Here is a 24224-nt window from a genome sequence, read left to right as displayed (position 1 = left end):
CAAGTATGCATGCAAATCATCGCATCGCTCATCAAACAATGGAAGCAATTTTTGCTAGTTGACAACTGAAGAAGCGCCACTCGGAAGAGGCATTGAATCACTGTTTCTTGTGGATTCACATTGAGCTACTTCTTGGAGCTTCAATTTGAGATCAAGAATTTGTCGAGTTCTTTCGTCTGCTTCCTTATTTGCCTTTCTCTCAAGCAGCACTTTCCGCTCTTTATTTACCTGTTCGTTCTCAATCGACGTACGCAATTCCACACCTGACAATCCAAGCTGTGATCCAATAGTGGCTAATCGTTCTGTGTCCATTATGTACTTTTTTTGTGAGCGTGCACTCGAGTGAAGACAACTTGCTTCGATGATTTTACGAGCGGTCTCCTGGCAGGTTCGCCAGACTGTGGTGGAATGAGAGAGCTTCAGGCTCAGGACCACTCACCGAGAAACGCAATCGACACCCGAGTGCACACACAACACATAATCTTTATTTACAGGACAAAATATGAACTTGACTTGAGCCATATACACTTGAAGGGGTATTATAACACAGGCAGTCCCGCGGCTGCTAATAACAATAGCTGTCTGATAATATAAATAGTCTCTCGCCGTGCGTTCCTGCGTGTGGAGCCCGTTGATACGTCGAAGCCAATGTTGGTCCCGAAGGGTTGGCTGACGTTTGGTTGACGTCACCATGGGCCTCCCCACGGCATCACGGAACTTGCAGTCGCAGCAGCGACTATGATGACAGCCACAGTAGCCGACATAGCCGCGGTAGCCGTGTAGTAGCTCCAGCTACTGCTCTTGCCAACATCAGCGTCGGTGATGACAGCCACGGCAGCCTACGTAGCCCCGGTAGCCGTACAGTAGCTACAACTACTGCTCTCGCCACCGACAGCAAGGCTGGTCATCGCAGTTGCCCGGAAAAGCGGCCACCTCGCCTGGCTCCCATGACCGGTTGCCCAGCAGAAACACAGGCCCTTGACGCTCCCTGGACCGGCTTCTCACCTCGCCTGGTTCCTGGACCGGTTGCATAGCATGAACACAGGTCCTTGGAGCCAGAGAACGGCGTAGTGGTGGATTCGGGGTTCTCTGGACCAGGCGTCTAGCGCGAACCGTCTGGCTTTGAACACGGAGCAGCACCGAACACCGGCACGCACTATGCGCCATGTAAATGTAGATGTATATCCTGGTGATCTACTGGCACTCTGGGGGATTGGCCAAGAATCGAGTAGGTTATAGTGAAGTGTAAAATAAGTCAAAATTTTATAATAGGTTAGCTATAATCGATAGATAGAGATTGTAGAGCCTGCGTAATCTTATGAAACTGAAAATTCTACCATGACCGTAAAGTGAAAATAATTCAAGTTAAATTTTAGTCAAAGGAGGCTAAGAATTTTCTATTCAGAATTTAAATGTAATTGATCCTAAAAGAAAATCCTAAAAAAAAGAATGACAGCGTTAACCTTCCCGTTGCTATGCCCAAGTATAGAGGCATCCAAAGAAAGCACATTTTAAACAGTTAAATCTAATTTAGGAAGGCGGGGTGGTGTTTCTAGGGTTCGTTTCCTTAAATTAATAAATCGCCCACAAGAAATTAAAAAATTGTTCCATGGTCTCATCTTTCCTACACACATGGCAAATCGGTGAGTTTGCCAGACCAGCCCTGCATAAATGAAAATTTAAAGAACGTATGCGACAGCGAAGCCTACTAATCGTTACTTCAATTTTTCTAGATTGGCAGAGTGCTTTGCCAGGGGTACAATAAGTGTTTAAAATCCGAGGAATTTGTTATGATTGCACAGAGAATTCTCGCATCATCATTTGCCTCCGAAATGTTGCAGCGATGATCAAGGCTGATGTAGGGAGAATTTGAATGGCTGGGCCAGCTAGCGACACTTTCGCCAATGAATCAGCCGTTTCAGTTAGAACTAGGCCCAGGTACCCAGACTAAATAGATATTAAGTGTTGAGGTACTAAAGATTTAAACACTCGCAGAACCCGAAATTTATTAGGTGCTGTGAGTGAAGTACACAAGAAATAAGAATCAGTAACAACGACTACATAATCCATTATATATATATATATATATATATAAATTCTGCAAGAAATAGTGGTACATAGTCCGGTAGCCGCAAGGAAAATGACCAATCGAGAATAGGGATGAATATACCACTACCACATTTTTCTTGGTTCTGCGTGGCATCAGTCACTATGACTCACGCGCCACTCAAGCTCAACACTTCATCATAGTCGTCGCACGGCGACCACGGCATTGTTTTTGTTTTGTTTTGTTTTCCGCGCGCTTCTGTACATGTCATGACACCAACACTCCGTCATGTTTTGTTGTTTTTAATTGGGTGGAGTGGGGTCTTGAACACCGTTTACGGCTTCGTTTTATCAGGAAAACTACGTAATTTTTTTTAAGGCAGCAGGGTTCGCTATTTGTCCCTGCGCACTTACTGAGAATAGCGCAATTAGAAACGTCCGACTCGCGACAACTGCTTCTTCCTCGTTTTTGTATGTGTGCATGTGCAAATGATACTAGAAACATTTAGGGCAGGAAGCGGGACATAGCCGATAGCATTTCCTTTCTTCTTTTTTTTTACATAGCGTCATGGATGGTGTGTTCTTCATGTGGCATAGCGGTCGGTCAAATGCAGCTCCCCACCCCACATTTCCCCCCATCTTTCTCACTCTTCGTTGCAGGGCGAGGCCTCACAAACACTCCTCGAGATCCATTTGTCCGCGCTTACCTGTTGCCAGATGAAGATACTTTCCAGCAGAGCACCGTCAAGACGCGGACGCTGGCACCAAAATTTAACGAAACCCTCACATTCAAGGTATGTCCGTGAGCACAAGAACGGGTGTCGCAGTTCTCGTCAGTCAAATCCTCGTTTCCACATTGCTGCTTGTAGGCGAAATTGCGAAAATCCTTTAGTGTCGAACCTAAAGAAAAAACGGGTTGTAAGTAGTAAGGCTGCTTCGGTGGTTTTCATTCATGAAAAATTCTACCAAAGCGCCAAATATGCACGCATCTTTTAAAGGCAGAGCATTTACCTTCCCGTTTCACCTCTCGACTCAAACGCCAAAAACTTGCCATGGTCACGGCGGCGTGCTCACTGTTTACTCTTTATTATTTCTTTTTCTAGAAACCGTTTCTTTCGGCTAAATTTTCTTCTTATCCTCACATATAGCGCGTATCTGTGCCAATTATAACAGAAAGCCTATAGAGGCAAGGAACCGTGACACCACACTAGCGAACCGAGAAAGAGATAAGCATTTGACGAAAAACCTGGATATGTTTGCCTGGGAACTCATCTGACACGCTGCTCCGGATGGGAGTGATGAAAAATGAAATGATACGCACCGTGCGCATCATAGACACGCAACATGTGCAAAATACACTGAAACACATAAGATAAGAACTAATGAAATTGTTTTGTTGAGAACATTGTGTCTCAAAAAAGTTAAAAGCGCTGTCTGACGTCTCAGGTGGAAAGTATATATGCAGCAATGAAATGACAAACACGATGAACGTTTCTGCTGTCAGCCAAACACCGTGACTTCATGCCTTCGAGCTTGCAGGTTTTGTGCTATCCAGGCGGCGTTGCCCTGTGCGTACCTCCTCTTTGCCTAGCTTGCGCTATAGGGTAACACGCAATGCTTCGGAATGCAGTGAACAAGCGCCGCGGCTGAAAGAATAGTAGACCCGTCTCTCTTGCTCAGTGGCTGTGGATGAACACGATGTCGCGGGTTCGACCTCCGGCTGCAGCGGCCGCATTACGATAGGATGTGTATAGATATGTGCTCGGTAAGGAACCCTGAGTGGCCAAAACTAATACGGATCCCTCTAGTGTGACCTCCTTCGTAGGCAGCTGCACGCAAAATATTGTCAACTATATCATTGATATATGGAGAAGACGCGAATGGGCTTTTCTAGCAGTGAGGTCGTTTGTGGCACCAAGTACTTAATTTAGTTGATTGCATCTACTTGCTACGTTCAAGAGCAACAAAGGTAGGACTCCTTTCTAGGATAATGTACTTGATCGAGTGCCAGTAGACAACGTGCAGTAACTTACTTATTCTGAAAAACAACCTGAAAAGAGAAAAGGAAGAGAGAATAAAACCACGAAATCATTTGACATCACAAAGCCTTTAGATGCAATAGAATTCAGGTAGCCCCCGCTCCTCATATCCTCAACCGTGTCTGCTAAAAATAATTCGAAATTTCCTGTTTCTTGTTTCACTAGAAATGTGTTGATGATAACACATTTCGCCGCACCACTACCCTCGGCTTCGCTGCCGTATAGCGGTGAAAATGCACCTAACTAATTATGCACCAAACTGATTATCCACTCAAAGTACAATGACGTGCTGCGTTTATGATGTTTGTTAATACAGAACAGATGTATAATCCTTACAGAAGTTTGCAATAGTTTTATGGTGCACTTGATTCTAGTGGTCGGCGCGGACGTTGTTAACTAAAGGGAGTGATTAGAACTTTTCTGCTTTCCTTATGCTCCTTTTATTAGAGCGTCGCTCTTAGGCGCCCGTTGCTGCGCTAAACGTCGGCCTCGGCGTAGCACCACTCTGTCTCCCAAAAAGCCCAACAGCGGAAGTTCCGGTTACGGTTCGAAAAGATAAGGTGCTAAAGAAAAGACGCGCGTTTTGGTCGTAGCGCTTTGAGTCTGATGTAAATATAAAAAAAAGTCAATTAGTACAGAGGTTCCAATGCATTCGAAAACATTTTTTTTAATGTGATGTTCATCGCATATGCTGCGAGTTGCAGTACGGTTGCCAAAACCGAAATCCCGTGACCTGCGCCCCGCGCGGTAATGGTTTAATTCTATTTCATCGCTATTGTTCGAGTTCTTTGATTTACCGGAGCGTAAACATATACATAGCATGTAACTTACATCGTTTGTTATAGGTGTCTCTGGCTGCGCGGCATGTGGTGTATTGTCGTGTGTGTAATTTTTGTGACAACTACGCTGCGGAGACAGTTTCCCCTTAAGTGCGAGTTCTTCCGGAGGGGACTATGTTTGTCCCATCCGAGGACGAGCGTAGCTTCGGCTGGCAGTGCTTTTGGTACGTTTCTGCATCTACCGGAGACATTGTCGTGTTACGAAGTGACATTGCTACCGAAGAAAACGCTCCCAAGTGGGTGCTGCCTTAGGTGCTGTACAGTTCAGTACAGAACAACTCTGCCATCTTTACTTTATAATCAAAATTGCTGATGGCATTACCCTGTTTATCTTTCACTGCATGCCTCCATCCAATGCAAAGTTGCCTGGCAAAGGTTGAGATGGGTTGCTTAATTCAGTTCCCGAAAATCGTCTTCGTATTCCAGTAATAATATGCGGTGAAGCATACGCAACGTATTGCGGTGAAGCATAATAAAAGTTAACAGGATCCACTTCGCAATTTATTACGAGCTAAAAAAGTTGTGCACAGACCATCGATGATGATTCTCAATGTAAGCGAATGGCCCGAACGAAGGACTGAGGGAACGCTTCCCTTGTTGAGTCCGACCGCATATCATTGCCTTTGATATACAAAGCAGCTTCTCAAGTGAAGCATTATCTCGTGGTTAATTAAGCAGTTCTACGCACCTTTTCCGGGACACAGAACCTTTGATTTCATTCAAGCAGAAGTCATGTACAATTACTACTCAAACCGCTGTCTTTCTTTTTAAGCACTGGTTTTTACTTCTCGGAAGAGTCCTAGGCCGTGTTACGGTCTCATACGGGGAGCGCAAGATCGACGAATCGAGGGCTCAAATCACCGCACTTTCTTCCGAAATAGCTCTGAAGGCCTAGTATACTCATTAGGCGTCTCGGTGCTCGTGCTGCGACAGTAGACGGCGGGTGTGTGCTTGTGCAATATACAACACATTCCATGTCCCGTGACAGTGGCCTTCACGCTAAACATTAACCACCGCAGTACATTGCGTATGCTTCACCGCGTAGCAAATATGTACTGCGAAAAAGCTGACGTTAAAAAACAGTATTATGCAGCTAGACCCATGCGAAGTTTCCTTCTGATTTCATGTTGCCCCCATTCTTTACCGCTTCCTCAAACGCATGCTATCCTACATGCATGTGCTCATATGACTGCACTGTGTGGTCGCGCCACGCACTATAAAAGAAAAACAGTCATCAATTCAAATGAATCCACATATTGCAACTTCTGTCAGCAGCTCGCCCTCGAGGAAAACAAAAGAACCCATTTTGATTTCTACCCGCAATAGAGGCTTTCAAGCTTCCAAATGAAATCGATGCACGGGGTCCCGGGGTGCGGGTGCACGAAGTGCGCGCCGGCAGAAGAGCGAAAAGCGTGAGACGCGTTTCATTTGCGACAACCACCACGAAATGGTAACCCAAACGCTACTGCCAATATACCGCCAAAACTTTAATAAAGAGCAGCCCGCGTAAGGCCTTCTTTATTGGCATTTTTTTTGCTTTTGTTAGCAGTCTTAGCAGTAATTACCGTGTTCGCAGCATATCAATTTTTATTGCAATAGCAATTATATGGGCACTCCAGGCGCATTTTGTCGTTCACTAAAGTCCAAGGGCGATAAAATCGTCCCCGCGCGCCGTATGCTGCTGTGTGTGTGAGTGAAAGCGTGCGAGGGTGGCGGCTTAATCTCGCGCGCGCAAGGGAGAAAGGCGGGGAAGAAGCACGCAGTCTTCCGTCGTACGCAAGGCACCGGAGGGAGGGGGCAAGGGAGGGGGCTTTCTACTTCGGCGGCTGCAGCCTACGGCGCGGCCGCGCAGGCTCTAACTTGAAAGCGACCTGCGATGGGGACAGAATTCGCCGCTTAGTTCGCATTGCAGCGAGAAGCAGCACGAAGGTCAGTTCACTCGCTGCTACTGCGCTTCCTTACTTCAGCGATTTCAAAGCAGGTTTCCGCGGTCGTCGAGTGAGATGTGTTCATATTTGCTAGTGCGCGCGTGACACCATTATTTTTAGTTTAGTTACTGAGCGAATGTTTACAAGCTTATACGGCAGATGAAACTACCAACTTTACCTGCTATAGTTGTCTACTAATTTGCTATCGCAGTCGATGCTTCGTCTTTCGGGCGAAACTGCGAAATTTTTTTATAACGAACCGTAACTTTCGCTATTGGGCATTTGACGCCTCGGTGTAACCGCCAGAACGAATGCGGAGCGCAGCGGAGGATGAAAGACTGCGATAGTGAACAGAGCGCGAGGGGAAAAAGCGGACAAGGAGGGTACCGAGGAAGCTTGAGGAGGAAACTGGAGGAGGAGAATATGGCGAAAGAATGAGGAGGAAAGCGGAGTGCCGCAGGAGACGTACTCTAATGCAGCGAGCCGCTACGAGATGGCGCCTTAGTAGCATGCGTCGTCACCCCGCCCCCGATGAAGTCAGGCATGTGGGGAGCGCCTCCACCGATACCATATATGGAAACAAGGCGCTGGCGTGGGCGCGGGCGAAGAGAGCACGAGGAGGAAAGCGGAGTAGAAAGGATCAGCGGAAGCATGAGGAGGAAAGCGGAGGAAGTCACCTTGGAGCACCATCAGGTGGCACTCACGTCCGCCCATCCGCGGCAGGGGCGGCACCGGCCGTGCGGATGTAAACAAAAAAAAACAGAACTAGAATGCTCGCTTTCGCGCATAACGTTCGCTGCAAGCGTTTCCCGGTAAAGATATGCAGCTTTTTTTTTTAAGAACGATCCGTTGTAAATATGCTCAGTATCTGTCTTCTTGCATGATTATGTGAGCGTGCACTATTTTTCATGTACTTTATTTTGCACTGTGTGAATGGGTCTTTTTGTTTCCTTTTTGATGTCGTGGCTGTACAGATAGACTATTAGCGGTAGCGCACGCAGTGACTGGACGTTCGCACGTCGCCGATGTAGTGCGCTCCGACTATGCATATTGCATGGCAGGCTATGCCTGTCTTAAGGGTGCCCTATTCCTTTTCCACTTCACTTTGTGCTTCCTTGCCTTGTTTTATTGGTTTAGTTTGTTTTGTTTTTACCTTAGTCGCTGGAATTTATTTTTGATGACTGGGATATCCGGCCCTTCGGTAGCCTATTTTCTCACGAAGTCATCATTTAATAAAGAAAAACAACAGCGAATAGTCTTATGTCATATCCAGCTGTAAGAGTGGCAATAAGCAACCAAATAGCCTGCATCGACCGTAGTATTAATCCACAAAAATTTTCAAATTTGCCACGATTGTAAGGACAGGAACCGTCTGCTTTCGTGACGCGGATCCTGCTGCTTCTCTGCTTATCCCGGCAATGGATGTCACTGTCTAGAATATGCAGCGTTTCCACACAACGATGATGCCATCAACGCCACGGAACATATTTTGGCTTTGATGTTGACATTATCACGCACGCAGCGCTGTGGACGAGCCGAATTTGCGGATGTAGTTGCGCCGGAGTAGTCGCATGCTAACTGCTGGAGAGAGCGGTTCAGCGCCTCGTGCATGGTGGGCTTCTGTTTTCTTGCGCAGATTTCGGAGGGCGAAGCGCGCACGCGATCGCTGCGGCTTTCCGTCTACGACATCGATCGCAAGAAAGTGCGCCACTGTTTGGGCCACGTCACGCTGCAACTGGAGAAGGAACCACTCACCCCGGATAAGGTCGTCTGGCTGGACCTGGACAATGTGCCCAAGGTAAGTTGCTGCCACTGTCGTCGTGGGGACCGCGACGCGTCCCAATGTATAGCAGACCCTCACTTTCTTTATCATATTCAGCCTTCGTCTTAAGTACCTACCCCATTTCTCTCTCTTGTATTAAATACCAAAGATGTTGTTGTCGTTTAACTTGTGGGTGTTATTCTGGCAGACAATAACATATCATAAAGCACAAAGAACAGTCACTGCCCGTCTGGTGATGCGCGACCACAGTTCGAAAGCTGCTGGTGGGCCGGCTGTTACTCATTTCCGTGAATATAAACACGGTACGTAGAAAGTCACTTTCAACATAATAAACTGGTGATATGTATGCCTACATTGCATGACCTCGTACACTTTGTAGACCTGTTTCCGGTAGGAAACGTGCATTTGAGCACAAGAGTTGTCGGGGTAAACCAAAAGGAAAGTGAAAGCTTCAACTTTTAACCTGTCGCGCAAAATAATTACGGTGAAGGCGCCAAATAAAACGACGGACGCCCACCAGCACGTGCTCAGTGCAAATTAAACTATTTCCTCCGATCAAGCGTCATCGTGCTTCTGACGCACCTACAAAAAATACGGGAATACATGTTTTAATCACTCGGTTAAACCACTTTTAGGTTTTGTTGTTGTTGTTGTTAACACTTTTGCAGCAAAATTCTCCTGTAAAGGGTGCCCCACCTTAGAATGATATGTATTGCAGAGAAAACATTACAAACCACTTGGGCAGGAAGTTATTACTCCGCCTGTTGATAAATTAAATATAAGATAAACTATTGGCTAAGATAAAAGGCCGCCCACCCCGCCAGATCGCACGTGATGTTCACGGGTTCCTATACCCGGTTCGCGGATTGGCGGTTCATCCACCGAGCCAGGCTCAACCTTCTGCACCTCAACGGAGCCTGTATGCGGACGACGGCCGACCGTGATCAGCGGTGCCGGGTGTGTGGTTATGCGAGGGAGACGCTACAGCACGTCCTGTGTCACTGCATGGCCAAGCGTGCGCTGTACACGGCCCGACACAACATCGTGTCGCGTCTCCGCACAGCGTGCCGTGATCGCTTCACCATCATCTGCGATAACCGGCCATTCGGTGATTCCAACCTTCGCCCGGACCTCGTCCTCGATCGTGGACGCCTGCTGTCCGTTTGACAACCGGCCGCAGGCGTTCACCGTTGCGCGTCTCGCTGCCAAGTATGAGCCCGCCCGTCTCCATCTGGCTTGGCGGTATCAACGCGTGACGGTGCACGTTGTTACCATCGGTGCTCGTGGGACCCTGCCAAAGACCTTATCATGCGAAGACTCTGCTCCCGTAGCTACTTACGGCTTTTCAAAAAGCTAGCCGTAAGCGACGTTATCGCCGCCTGACGGGAGATTTATCAGCGCCACGTCACCAGCTGCTAGTATCATCCCTTCTGGCACCCATTTTTTGGCCTTCCCTGTCCCTTTTTTAATTCCCCTTCTTTATTTTTTACCTTTGCCCTCTTTTTTCCCTCCTCTTCCTGTCTTGAACATTCTAATAAAATCTAGTCTTATCTGCTTAATAAGGTAAAATACAAGATATATAAACAAGAGTATAAATTCAACTTAGGTGAGTTCCAAGGAGGTTGCTCCGACGCCTAATCCATACCCTTCCGATCTCAGAACTCTAAAGAAACGTAAAAATCCACCGGACACGACACCAGGGGGGAAGAGGGGTTGTAGCACACAATTTTATTGTAAAAGTTTGCCCTGAGCCGGCGAACACAGCTTTTCGAAGATACATACGCTCTCCATTAACGATGACTTACTTTTACATGCAGCATACAAGCAAAAGAAAACTTGATACAATAGATATTAATAAGCACACATTGTTTAGACATCACAAGGACTTTTTCAGCGACTTTTCTGTTGCCGATTTCGCCTGCTTCATGGACTTGTCTGAATAAACTTGCTCGAACCAAGTACCTCGGGTGTATTCTCACCATCAGAAGACTTCCATAGGTGTTATTGTTGACCCACGAGCAAAACTCTGTTCGGGTCTTGTTTGCAGTACTGAATATACTTTGGCATCCAGCATTACTGTAGGGAATTGATAGGATCGCCAGCATTATTATTGTGATCTTCTGAAACCACAGCAATCCGTCCACAACTCGAATGTTTTTAAGTGTGCCCACTCTACCTCACATCTTGGTTGACCATGTGCAAGTTCAGGAACTAAAATTCAGCACAAGTTCTGTAAAACTTGACGGAACATTCGTAAATTCGGGAAAGTTGGCAGGTCTTCTAATGGAACTCTAGCGTAAGGCGCCAAGGCCACGAAATACGTGACTTTGTATATTGACGTACTTCGTGTGAAGACGTAGTTCATTAATGTCATAAGCGAGTAGCGACCACACCAATGCATTATCCGGTAATGTGACATATTCTGACGACGACTGTCTGGCATGAGAAAATTTCTTATTATGACAAATAAATTACATTACGCTCTAAAAATACATAGAAATCAACTTAGCAACTAGTTTGTAATTTTTCTTTTAAGAAACAAATGGAAAATTCACACATGTGCAAAAATTTCACAGCGCTACAAGTAATTGACAAGCAGCCGTAAAGAACTAGCATGAGCCCTCCTTTTAGACAGTCATAAATAACAGTTTTTATCGCTATTCTTCAAAATATATAACTCCATAACAGGAATTTATCAACGAAAATACATAAAAGTACCAAAGTAGTGTCCTCTTGCACCGGCCATTCGTTAAAAGTATGTGAATACGCTCCCAAGATACACGCTCATAAATAACCTCTTTTTTAACGCAAATGATACGTGAGTGCAATGACCTGCCACAATAAATTGTTTGCGTGCATTTTACATTATCTTCCGTTCTGGGGGTTCATCTTTTAAAGTAGCTTCATATTGTTACCCTGATTTATTTATATTCTTATTAGGTGGTATTTTCTTGTACCCTTCTTTATTTATCATAGTGTGCGTCATATGCAAAATATAGGATGAAATGTGGGTGATAGGATGATTGTTAACCACCTGCGACTTACGTGTACGTTCCTGAACATCCATCCAAAACAGGGGAATGCAGATGTTTATTTCATGTAAGCATTTTCTTTTAAATTGGCTACAAGGATCGCGCAAAACAGGGCACAGGCACTGTGTGACCCTATATACATGTATTTTTGCCTCTGCCTACAGGCATTTTTACTGTGTTTTTTTGTGATGCTGAAGTAAGCTTGTTTTATGAAGGCCAAAGAAGGCGAAATGGCTGTGGTAGGGTGCTGGCTGTCGTCTGTACCACGCGTTAGTGCGATGAATCTGAATTTTTTGCACTTCCAGGTCTCTCTTGGACAGTGAAATGAGTGACTGAAGAAAGAAAAATTGAATGAATAAGTCGTCTGCAATGACGACGTCAACAAATAACAATCAAAGCTTTTATTGTATACCTAGGGCTCGCGCGTTGTAAAGAATGCTTCTTAATCCAGCGCAGCAATTTCTGCAGAGTTGTGTGCGACCAACAGCTTATCACACTGCAAAATGTTGAATACTGGGAAGACGAATGAACCATTAAGACAGTGGGAGAGGGGTATGATAATGTGCATAGTAAATATGAATAAGCAAAAAGAAAGTACAAAGCCTCTGAAATGCCAAAAGGCGCATTCGTGTAGTCACTTGCCATGTGTCTTTGGTGTTTTGTCTTAGAACTGTAGTCTGGTAAAGGGAAATAAAAGGAAGTACCCCACAGCTCTTGGAAGGCTGTTGTTTGCACCTGCCAGGAGTCGCCCGTGATTAATATTAATCTCTTCCGATGACTTCTTAAAGAAGCACGGTTGCGCAGTGGACATTTCATTTATATTTTTATGACACTTATGTGTCAATTTATGCTAAAAGGATCAGACAACCGGATCAGAGCCTCTAGACAAAAGAAGTAATTTATGTTTTTGCATAAGTGTGAAAGTTCATTCTTAATCTTTCTTTTTTTTTTGATAACGTCTTTGCAGAAAAGTTCTCAAATTGGGGAGATCCAGATATGCATGACTTGCAACCCATTCACCAACCGCATCAGGGCGTCTATTCTCAAAGTGCGGAAGTTTTCAAAGCAGGATGATGCCAGCAAATGTAAGTATGCGCGGCTCAACCATTATGCATGACGCACACGAAGCGCTCACTGTTTTTCCTCACAGTAGATCTCCTTCATAATTCACAGACTGCTGTATTTGCCCACGTTGCAAAATTCACACGAACTAGCACGTTTTCGTTTGGTGGCCGAAAGAACCGCAGACGCCTCCTGAGCCTTACTGCATAAACCGCGTTGGCTGTAGCCACCATGAGGGCCTAAAAAGCAGGTGATCTAGCGGGGTACGTGTCCTACAATGCATGCACATGGAAGGGTAGGTTTAAATAGCAACTCAAACAATCTCATCAGTCGAAGTGAAGAGGCAAGTCACGCAGGTAAGTTTGGTTCGCGATTGTCGAGTTTAGCGCTGACATCGCCATCTTTTCATGGCAAGAACTGTGGCCCTCTGGCAGGATGGATTTTCTCGCCCTTTACGTGTGCGTCGCAAGTTTTATGTGCCGTTTGTGCTGCTACTCCTCTGCGTGAGTGGAGTCACGCGGAGAAAAAGAATACACGGACACGGCTACACACACGCGCGCGCTCCGCGTTCTTAGCAATGTAGTGAAAGGCGCATACGCCCGTCGAAGCTGCCGATCGGCAGGCTGTCGTGACCAGCAGCGTTTCTCTGTCTTGCGCAGGGGTGTACGTGAGGCTGTCGCTGAACCACGGTCGCAAGTGCGTCAAGGAGAAGCGGTCCGAGAACCGCGAGTGGGGCACCGGCGACGAAGCGAGCTTCGGGGATGCGTTCACGTTTGGCGTGGCCGGCCGCTACTTCGACTCGTGCAGCCTCAGCTTCACGGTCATGGTGTCACCGGACGGCGCCGACTTCCGGCGGCTGGGCAAGACGGTCCTCGGGCCCTTCATGTACGCTCGCGGCGAGGAGCTTCGGCACTGGCAGGACATGCTCACCAACCCGCGCAGCGCCGTCACCCGGTGGCATGCGCTCGAGTGCCCCACGGGCCGCGACGAGTGGAAGAGCGACTAAGAGGCCTCGAGGCCCCGCTTCTTTCGTCACGCCGGCTACACCAGCGAGAGGGAGGTTCTACGGCGCAAGCAACCAAGTTGGAAGGGGAGAGCTCCTGGCAGCGCGTGGAGAAATGCCAAGAAGCTCCGGTCTTTGACTCTGGTTTCGACGCCTGAGAGTTTGTCCGAGCCTCCGATTCGAGGCGAGCTCGTCGATTTCAAAAGGCCTCCGTTATCGTCTGGCATGAGCCACGACCTGAATGCCCAAGCAAAATCTGCTACACGCCAAGCATGGCGCGATGTTAGAAGAGTCCTTCTTTATTTTTATTTTCATTTTTGTCCTTCTTGTTTCCCATCTGAACCACTGGCAGGCACTGCAGTCTTCTGGGCAACTAAACGCAAAGATAGGCCAAGACTGGCACCAAGGGCGCCTGTTTTCGCAAACTTTTGCGGGCTTGTCCACCGTGCAAACGCAATAAATGGCAATGAAAGGGTGCTACTGTAGACAAAAGCCTTATAGTAATGGTGCAGTATTGGAGTTTTGTTTGACTGGTAATCTGTAAACTTTTGTTAATCGGGAAAATAAACTGCTTTTCGGGACTTCCGCAGGCTACGTACGCGCCAGTACACAAAACAGGGTTTGCATTTTTAAAGTGGCCGTCTCTAACGAAACGACAGAAGCATTTTCTTAAAAAGAAAAGAAATTAAGGCGTCGGGTCAGGATGCACTCTGCAAGGTTACTGTAGTTTGGGCACTAACACCGGCGAAATTTGCTGTGCGGCTTGCGTTGAGTTCTGTACAACCAGGGAAAACAGCAATACTCTCATTGCAAAAAAATTCACCGTGCGTTTTACCATAAGTATTGAGACACAAGAAATGCCGACTTGTATTTCAAAACATCCCTATTTTGGTGGGTTTATTTATCGCATGCACTGTATTTATTAGCAGAAAGTATTCATAGCGACTGCTGAAAGTTATTTTATTTCCTTCTGTACTTGGAAAGAGCGGGCAGGGAAAGGGGGTGAGGTGCTGAAAGTCTTAATTAAAAAAAACAGCAAATGCCCAATTGTACACTAGTTCGCAGGAATTCAATAATGATAAACTCGGAAATGCGGAAATCTAGGTATGATAGCCTGTGACATCATAAATATTTCTAAAGTGGCATTCCAACATTTGTCACACGCTGCAACATGACATAAAAAAGGTGAAGGAATAACAAGGCAGCGGACTCTCTTCGTACAAGTACTACAGCAGAAGTGTTTCGTCGAAATGCTGCCCATGACACAAAGTGCATTGTTGGTCCAATGCGGCACTTGTTATGCTAGGAGATGTTCATATAAGCAAGCCACGCATCGGTGAATGTTATAGTTTATCGCAGTTAGGAGCCCTTGTTTCGTGATCAGCCCATTCGATCATTTTTTTCCCGTTTTTTTTGTGGTGGGGGGGGGGAGGGAAGGGGGGCGCTGCAATGTACGTGCCCTTCCGCCCCGGTTGCTTTTTCATTTCAACTTTCTTCAACACTTATATCCGTCTATCTAATATCTTATTTTATTAGGTAAGTATCATCGGGGCATCAGCGGAGTTTTATGTTGCTAGCAAATAGCATGATACATTAATTATCGTACACTTTACGGCTTATATGATGGCATAACCTCCTTAATATTTCATTGCAACATACCTCCGATGCAGCGAAGGCATGTGTGTCTCTTTGATTCAGCTTTTTTATTATATGTGCACATGACGCAAGTTGTTCGAAAGTTCTCAACGCTTTCGGACTCAGTGCTATCCGAACAGCGAGAATGTAAAAGCAAGAGGAACTTATGCACCGCCTTTGCTTTCTGTCATTTACATGAGTTAGTGGTCACTAATATCACTGCCATTATTCTTTTCGTTTTGGAGACTAAAGATAAAACAGTTAAGCAGATGTGCTGGCGAACACTTTTGACTGTGCGCCCTAATCATGCAAGTGCGAGAAAAAATACATCACATCGCTTGTTTGTGTTTCTGTTGGCCGTAGAGTTTGTGAACGAGTAACTTGGCACATCGCCGGCGACAGTAGCCGGTGAAAAGTAATAGGCTGTCAAGTGCATGGGTGCCTTCTTTTCTCCCAGCAGATTCTGAGATCATCGACATAACATAATTCCGCTCTATCTCTTGAGTTGGATGAATGGGCGGGCTGAATTTTCCGAGCAAGCTAGAACTATTATATAGACAAGTCGAATAATTTCACCACTAGCACTTTAAACACAGAGTTTTGGTGATGTGTGACCATTGCGAATGCAGAGCCGTAGGAGCCTATCATGCTTCAAGTTCATTCTATATATTTTTCAAAGGCCTTGTGGTGTGATCGGACGTCGAGATAGCCGAAGCCAAATTCCGTGCCCCAAGGTCAGCTTCATTTCCCAAATAATTGGGCCGCATGCCTTCAAAGATTCATGAAGTAAGCACGCTATATTGTAGAGGTACGTTCACACTAGTGGGGAAAATGCGAGCGGCATGCCGCCGGTGGCACAACGCGCCAGCATTGGCGTGGCCACACTGGCGGGCGTCTTTGCCGCCGCGGCAAGCAAGTCATTCGCTATCAGCTGGATTCACTGCGGCTTTAATCAGCTGTGCTGAAAGAGGGGGTGATATTTCCTTGCAGCGCTTGCCCACGTGAATGAATCGGCCGCTCTTCAGTAGTCTCCCCGATTGGCGGCGAGCGGCCTGCCGCAAAAATGGCTCCAAGACCCATTCGCTCCGCGGTAGGAAAATGTTGCCGCTCGCCTGATTTCGCGGCACGCTTTCTGCCGCCGGCGGTGTGCCGCGCGCATTTTTTTCGCTAGTGGGAACCGAGGTACGCGACTTCGCCTTTCCGGCGCGAATGCTCAGAGTGGCGTATCGGGAAATAAGAGCAAGAATTTGCTACCTCATCAAGTCGAGGTGGGGCAAGGAGACCGTCTGATTTCTTTTGCATTCGTAAATAGTTGCCTAACCTGCGCCGTATTTTTTGACGATCCACTTCATTTTCCGTCCTTGCCAACCGTTGCACAAAGTGTCCGATTCTCGCGATAACAGTACCGCGGCGACGTCGAAGCCAAAAACTAAAAGTTAAAAGAATGAAAAATTAATTGTTCGAGTAGAAAACACGGCCTTTGGGTTCTCTGTTGACGCATTCCGTTATTTGTTCTCACCCGTCGCGCCAATGGGCCCATTGCTGCGATAGCGGAGGCCTCTCTGTATCCGAGCCAATGATGTAGAAAGAAAAAAAAAAGAAAAACTAAATGAATCGTTGCAAAATGTGGCCCCTAATAGTGTGTTTTTTAAAACATCGGAACGGTTGAAGCTCGTGCAACGCAAGGAATATTTTAGCCATTTATTTGGCCTTGGGAGATAGTTGAATGCACCTGTGGCACTTGAATTATGCACTAAACTATTAAAAAATTGTATGATTGCATGAATGATGGATGAATCGAAAACTGAACAATGAAAAATTTGAATGACGAGAACATTGAAAGCTTATTAGCAATACGTAACCGACTGCCGCGTTTAGAATCGTTGGTTGTATTTGCTCGCCTAAAGAAGTCGCGTTATGGAACTGCATCGTATGTCATTAGCGACTTCTTAAAGATAAGTCACAATTAATTAATTGATTATCAGCCTTTATAAGAAACGTGTGGCTCTAAGTTTCAGAAGTAAAACAATAGTTTTTCCCCAGTAATATACAAGTATTCTAGCTCTGCAAGCACTGTTGAGACGTAGTGGTATGTTCCTCTAGGATATAAAAAGAAATAATAAAATAGAGGCTCCAAAAGCTCAAGCTTAAGGAAATGTATAGACACACCAGTGCGCCTACATTTCCTGTTTCGCCCATGTTTCCAAGAGTGCAAAATAATAACGTGGGCTACTGCAGTCTTCGCGAGTCACGCATCATTCAGTGCAAACGACCCGGTTGTTCGCGTTTAAAATGTCCAACGCATATTTCCTTTTTTCGCTCTTAATCTTTCTGATTAACGCATCGGTTACTGAGTAACGCATTTCGGGGTAACGCATAGTTGAAACTATCAGGGCATTTTTTTTTTTACTTTTGGATGTTCATAGTTGCGAAAGCAACATTGACTACGTCGTGCTCAACGCGCAAAAGCCGGGATAAACGACTGAATCCAGAGTTGAGCGTTCCTTTTTCTTTCGTTTTGTTCAACGTCACATTCAACACACTATAATCTGTTTGTGCTCATGAGCCAATATGTTAACTGTGACAATTTCTGGTCGAAAGCGATGTTTTTCTGTGTTCGCTGAAATAAAGCTCAAAGACCAAGTGCTTCACTGTGACATATTTGGAGTACCGATTGTTCTCACGCATTCGAAGCACCCCTTTTCAATAGTTTCTCAGACGTCTAAGGCGCGCTTAGCGGGTATAGAGCAGTCGCACCATTGCTCTCGGGCCTGCGTTATGCTCCATTGGTGGTGCAGCGCTGGAAGGAAAGGGCGAGTTTCTGATCGCCTTCTGGCACTGCGCAGTGCAGGGAGTGAAACGCTAGCGACTCTGCGCATCCCTGATCCGCACTTGTCACACGTTCAGCGGACTGCGAAACTATTGACAAGGCTTATGCAACGGTTGGGCCTTGGCGCACAGCCATGGCACAGCGTTCACGCTTACACGATATTAGATTAGGTCGCATTAAAGTTTTCACCCGCCGCGGTGGCTTAGCGGCTATGGTGTTGCGCTGCTGAGCACGGGGTCGCGGGATCGAATCCTGACCGCGGGGGCCGCATTTCGATGGGGCCGAAACGCAAAAACGCCCGTGTGCCGTGCATTGGAAGCACGTTAAAGATCCCATGGTGGTCAGAATTACTGCGGAGGCCCCCACTACGACGTGCCTCATCATCGAATCGTTGTTTTAGCACGTAAAACCCCATAATTCATTCATGCATGCATTAAAGTTTTCGGTGCAAACAGGCACCCGACTCGTTTTAGCCGGGGCCTGCCAGGTCATCCCAGGCTTTGCTATGCCGAGGCACACCAGACAGTAAAGCAGTAGTTAAAGCTTGTGGAGAACCTGGCCGCAGCATCGTAATGTATATAGCGGTTAAACGGGCGGGGCGCAAGCGCGGGCGACAACCGACTTCACTTAAAAAAAAAAAAAAAAAAAAACGTATGAACATTCACACGCACAATACAGCTCATACACATTATGCAACGCGTCACTTTTGAAGAAAAGCACATAAACTACGATGAACTAAGCGCCAGTCCTGTAGTATGTGTTCCTTCGTCTTTAGCGTTTTTTTATGAAAAACGGACGACGACGACGAAGTGTCTTTTGATACAGCGCTGTTCTTTCTAGCTCCGCCTTATTTCTGTGAAAAGCTAAGTTCATCCGCTGGTCCTCGCTCCCTGCTCGGTCGTAATGGAAGTGGACGACCCCGCACGTCTGCCGGCGTCGGCGGCGTCAGCGGCGGCCGCCTCCAGGAAGCGGATCGGTCAGCAGAGCGACACCGACAGCGAGGACACCCATGTCTACTCTCTCAGCAGTGAGGACACTTCCGATGACGACTTCCAGCTTGTGCAGAGCCGCAGAGCGAAGAGAAGGAACACCAGGATGTCCTCATCGTCAAGCACGCAAACAGTGAGACAGCCGCAGAGGCCGGACGCCAATACCATCATATTTGTGCCCCTGCTTCCCAACGTCAACATGAGGCTACTTAACAGGCAATCTGTGTCGATGTCACTGGAAGCCCTGGTGCCAAACGAAATATCGGACATTCGAGTGAACACCCGAAAAAATCTTCTGGCGGTTGATGTCCAGCATGCGGCTGCTTTGACCACTCTACGCAGCGTAACGGACCTCGATGGCATTCAGGTGCGCTCTAACATCCCTCTGGGATCTGACGTAGTCACCGGTGTTATCTACGACGTAGACGTTGCCATACTTAATAACGACTTGCCGATTCTTATCAAGCCAGCCAATGATGAGGTCATCGTTGATGTTAAGCGGCTAGGCAGTTCACGCTGCGTGAAAATAGCATTCAAGGGTAAATATATACCCTCGCATGTTAAGGTGGGACACTTCAGACATGCAGTGCGGCCTTTCATTGCGAAACCTCTTCAGTGCCGCAAATGCATGAAACTGGGACACGTGAGCAGCGTCTGCGAAAATCAGGCAGCATGCCCCCGCTGCGGAGAGCCCCACGCTGCAGATAAATGTGGCGCGACTGTTGTGAAGTGTTCCAACTGCGGAGGATCACATGAAGCTTCATCGAAGAAATGCCCACATATTAAGAAGGAAATGGCCATCTTGAAAGAGATGGCGAGAGATCATTCATCTCATCGCGAAGCCGCCGAAAAAATTAGGAAGCGACGTTCACGTTCGCCGGCGCTCCTCAAGGAAGGCTCCTCAAGGAAGGCGCATGCCACTTCCTACAACACCACCTCCTCCTCCACCGCCCAGGCCAGACAATGTGGACAGGACCGCGAAGAGCAAGTCCACTGAGAAGACCACATCTGCCGAATCTTTGCCGGCTCTACCGAAACGACAACATTCACCAACAGACACACAGCAAGCTTTCGCTGGACAACCCCCGACGTCTACTGTCGGCGATTTGTGCGACCACGACAGGCAGGTGGCTGATATGCTGCAATCGCTAATTAATACAATGCGCATTATACTGAACAAGCTGCAAACACCAGCAGCTCGAAGCGCTCTGCAAATACTGGATGCACTAAATCCAGTGCTTGCTAGCATCGTTTAAGCATCATGGCTCGATCAATAGTCCCCTTCCGCACTGAACTTAAAAGTGCGTCGATCTTTCAATGGAATGCCAGGGGTCTAAGGACCCGTATATCAGACTTTCGCCAATTCATTTTCACACATCGCTTCCCCATACTGGTCATTTGCGAACCAAATACATCAACTCCACTCAGACTGTCCGGTTATGAATCTTTCGTCTCGTCCACATGCGGTGCGAGCACGAAAGTGATCATCTACATCCGCACGGATTTAACATATGTCGCTAATGCGATAGAGCCTCATGACGACAACCAATATGTCTGCGTAAATGTCCAAAAGAAGAATGTGTCATTTACACTAATTGGAGCCTACATATCCCCAGCGGGTCACTTTGACGGTGAACGACTAAAGAAAATATTACTAATGAACAATGGCCCCTGGGTTATCACAGGTGATTTCAACGCGCATCACCAGCTATGGGGAAGCACTAAAATTGACTCCAAAGGCAGGAGCCTTGCCTCCTTTGCTGCCGACCATGATTTGTGCTGCGTGAATGACGGCAGCCCTACATTTCTGCGAGGCACGATCTACAGTAGCTGCTTGGATTTAACTTTGGTGTCACGGCGCTTTGCCTCGAGCGTCCAATGGTTTACAGACATAGAAACACATGGAAGCGACCATATTCCAACATACATAAAGATTAGAGGAGTTGAGCAACGCTCCTCTACTGCCTTGCGAACAGTTGATTGGTCAAAATTTCAGAAGGATATGGATGACACATGTCGGGAAGGCCTCTCACACACTATCGAAGAAGCAATCGCAGAGGCATTGAAAACATCCATCTGCTCGCTTCCAAGGTCAACAAGGCGAACAGAGTTGGACATGGAACTGGAGAAGCTGCGTGCAGCACGCCGACAAGCGGAGAGGAGGTATCGGCGCACGAAGTCCGTCTTGGATCTTAGGGCTTCACGACGCATACAAAAGAAAGTCCAGCGTCGCATGGATAAATTGGAAGAAAAGAGATGGAAAGCATTCTGTCAGTCGCTTGATCCCCGCAAATCGCTCTCGCACATTTGGAGAACGGTTAGGGGTCTTCGCTCATCTCCGCATCAAAGGAAGCCCTTCGCTGCTCTGGCCCTCTACCAACTCCGCTCGGAACTTCAAGTGGCTGAAGAGTTCTGTGCACGGGTTGCTGGGTCCGAGGCCATCATTACTGACGCAGCATTGAATGACATCCCTGAGGCACGTGTACCAGAAATGAACGTGCTATTTTCACTCGAAGAGCTCGATGCTGCGTTGGCGACCTGCCGGCGTTCTTCGTCACCAGGACCTGATGGCATCACGTATGCTGCCCTATGCCACCTTGGACATGACGCACGTGATGAGCTGCTCAACTACTACAATGAATCTTGGCAGAACGGCGCCGTTTCTAAACAATGGAAATCGAGCCGCTTGATCCCCATTCTGAAACCTGGAAAGTCTCCGCTTGAGATCTCATCATATCGTCCGATTGCGCTTTCGAGCTGCGTCGGCAAAGTGATGGAAAGAATGATTCTTGCTCGATTGGAATGGTACCTAGAACGATTCAACATCTATCCGGACGCCATGACAGGTTTTCGTCGAGGTCGCACGTCCATCGACAACGTCATTGACATCGTAACATGGGTCCAAAATCAAAAAAGCCTCAAGCGCCTATCTGCGGCACTTTTTCTGGATATAAAAGGAGCATACGACAACGTCGCCCATGAGGCCATACTAAACTCACTTGAGGCTGTTGGAGTTTGTGGCCGGATGTATCAATGGATCCGGGACTATTTGACTGAGAGGCGTTTTTTCTTACAGACCGAAGACGACCCAACTTCAGACCATTCCATCTGCCGTGGTGTGCCGCAGGGTGGAGTGTTGAGCCCTATTTTGTTCAACCTCGTCCTGGTAGGACTAGCGGATTACCTACCGCAGCCAGTACAGGTCTCAATATACGCCGACGACATTTGCATCTGGGCCTCTGCGGTGACTCGCCCTCAGCTAAGAGCCAGGCTTCAGCGGGCGGCAACCATGACGGCTTCTTATCTCCGAGAGCAAGGCCTCAGTGTATCTACTGAAAAGTGCGCATTACTTGGTTTTACGCGGAAACAAATGTCATCGTATCCAGTTACCATCAATGGTCAAGCTGTACTCTATGTTAAGACGCATCGCTTTCTGGGCGTCATCATTGACCGCAACCTCTCGTGGAGCCCTCACTGCGTCTATCTGAAGAAGAAGCTAGTCGCCATTGCTCAGGTCTTCCAATTTCTATGCGGGAAAAACTGGGGTACACCAATCCATTCTATGTTGCAGCTGTACAGGGCTTTGTTTCTCGGACTCCTTCGTTACAGCCTACCAGTATTGTCAAATGCATGCAAGACGAACTTTCGCGCCTTGGAGAGCATACAAGGTCAAGCCCTACGCACGTGTTTAGGGCTGCCTAGGTGCACCTCAACAGCAGCGACAATCGCCATCGCAGGAGACCATACAATCCAGACACATGTAGCTGTCGACTCTCTCAGAGCGCACATTCGCCATCTGTCAAGGATCCCCGACCATCATTTGGCCTCCCTACCAGCCGAGAGACCTCAAGCGACCTTTTCACGAGTTATTAGGGCTCATCATGAGTACCTACCGGCATCATTTACACCGGCGGCGAAGCCTTCCTCTCCCCTGTGGTGCCTGCGACAGCGTCAAGTGAATTTTGCTATTCCTGGAATTACAAAAAAGTCCAATCATCCATCGCCGGCTCTGAAGCAACTTACGCTCATATTACTGCACCAGACGTATCATGACCGCATACATATATATACCGATGGTTCCACCTCACCTACCAGCTCAACTGCCGCATTCGTCGTTCCAGCCAAGAACGTTACAGTTAAATTCAAATAGTCGCACACGACTACATCTACATCGGCAGAACTTGCAGCTCTCCATGCCGCTATGATGTACATCACCGAAGAGCCTACAGAGAAATGGGTCGTATTTTGTGACTCTAAGGCAGCCCTTCACAGCATCAAGTCCGCATTACGTCACAGAACTTACGAGCAAATAACATCTGAAATCAGGGAACTGCACCACCATGCTCTGGAAAGTGGACACCACATTATATTTCAGTGGATTCCTGCTCACTGTGGCATCGTCGGGAACAACCTAGCTGACAAGGCTGCCCGGTGTGCCCACGAAGATACCAAGACGCGTCCAACACCTTTGGCGAGGTCGGACGCTGCCAGATAACTTCGCCGACTTGCGCGTAAGAAGTCCCAAGATCTCTGGATTTCAAGTGGCTTCAATTGCAGATTACGTAAACTGGACCCCACGCTACGGCTACAACTGCCATCTAGCCTTCCCCGCGGCGAAGCAACCTTGTTGTGTCGCTTGTGGCTGGGAGTGGCGTTCACGAACGCATACTCCTACCGTATGGGAATGGCCGAGAGCCCGATGTGCGACTCCTGTGGGTGCGAGGAGACCATCGAGCACCTATTGTGTACCTGCCCTCGCTACGATGTCCAACGCCTCTCTCTGCGGGCAACTTTACGCAGACTGCACTCGAGATCTTTCACCGAGTCAAAGATACTCGGACCGTGGCCACACCCGTCACTGGCTCGAAAAGCGATTCGTGCACTAGTGCGGTACTTGAAGTGCACGGGCTTAACAGACCGTTTATAGTGTCCTTGTGTATGGTGTCGCTCCCACACGTACTCAGTGCTTCCTCTCTCCCTTTCTTCCTCTTTCTATTCCCCTTTCCCCCACCCCCAGTGTAGGGTAGCAAACCGGATG

General features: G+C 47.4%; 1 protein-coding gene across 3 annotated transcripts in view; it reads left to right on the top strand.

Annotated features, from left to right (window-relative positions):
* The window catches only part of LOC126548096 (synaptotagmin-15-like), a 176723-nt gene extending 158697 nt beyond the window's left edge, over positions 1-18026 (top strand). For all 3 annotated transcript variants that reach the window (XM_055063567.2, XM_050196204.3, XM_055063568.1), the window contains 4 exons: positions 2707-2840; positions 8489-8650; positions 12635-12752; positions 13389-18026. In XM_055063567.2, coding sequence (XP_054919542.1) covers positions 2707-2840; positions 8489-8650; positions 12635-12752; positions 13389-13735 — 761 coding nt within the window. In that variant the 3' untranslated portion in view covers positions 13736-18026. The remainder of the gene's footprint in view (positions 1-2706; positions 2841-8488; positions 8651-12634; positions 12753-13388) is intronic.
* The last annotated feature ends 6198 nt before the right edge of the window (positions 18027-24224 follow it).

Source organism: Dermacentor andersoni, chromosome 1, assembly GCF_023375885.2.
Source record: "Dermacentor andersoni chromosome 1, qqDerAnde1_hic_scaffold, whole genome shotgun sequence".
NCBI lineage: Eukaryota > Metazoa > Arthropoda > Arachnida > Ixodida > Ixodidae > Dermacentor > Dermacentor andersoni.
This window is presented reverse-complemented; position numbering and strand designations above follow the sequence as displayed.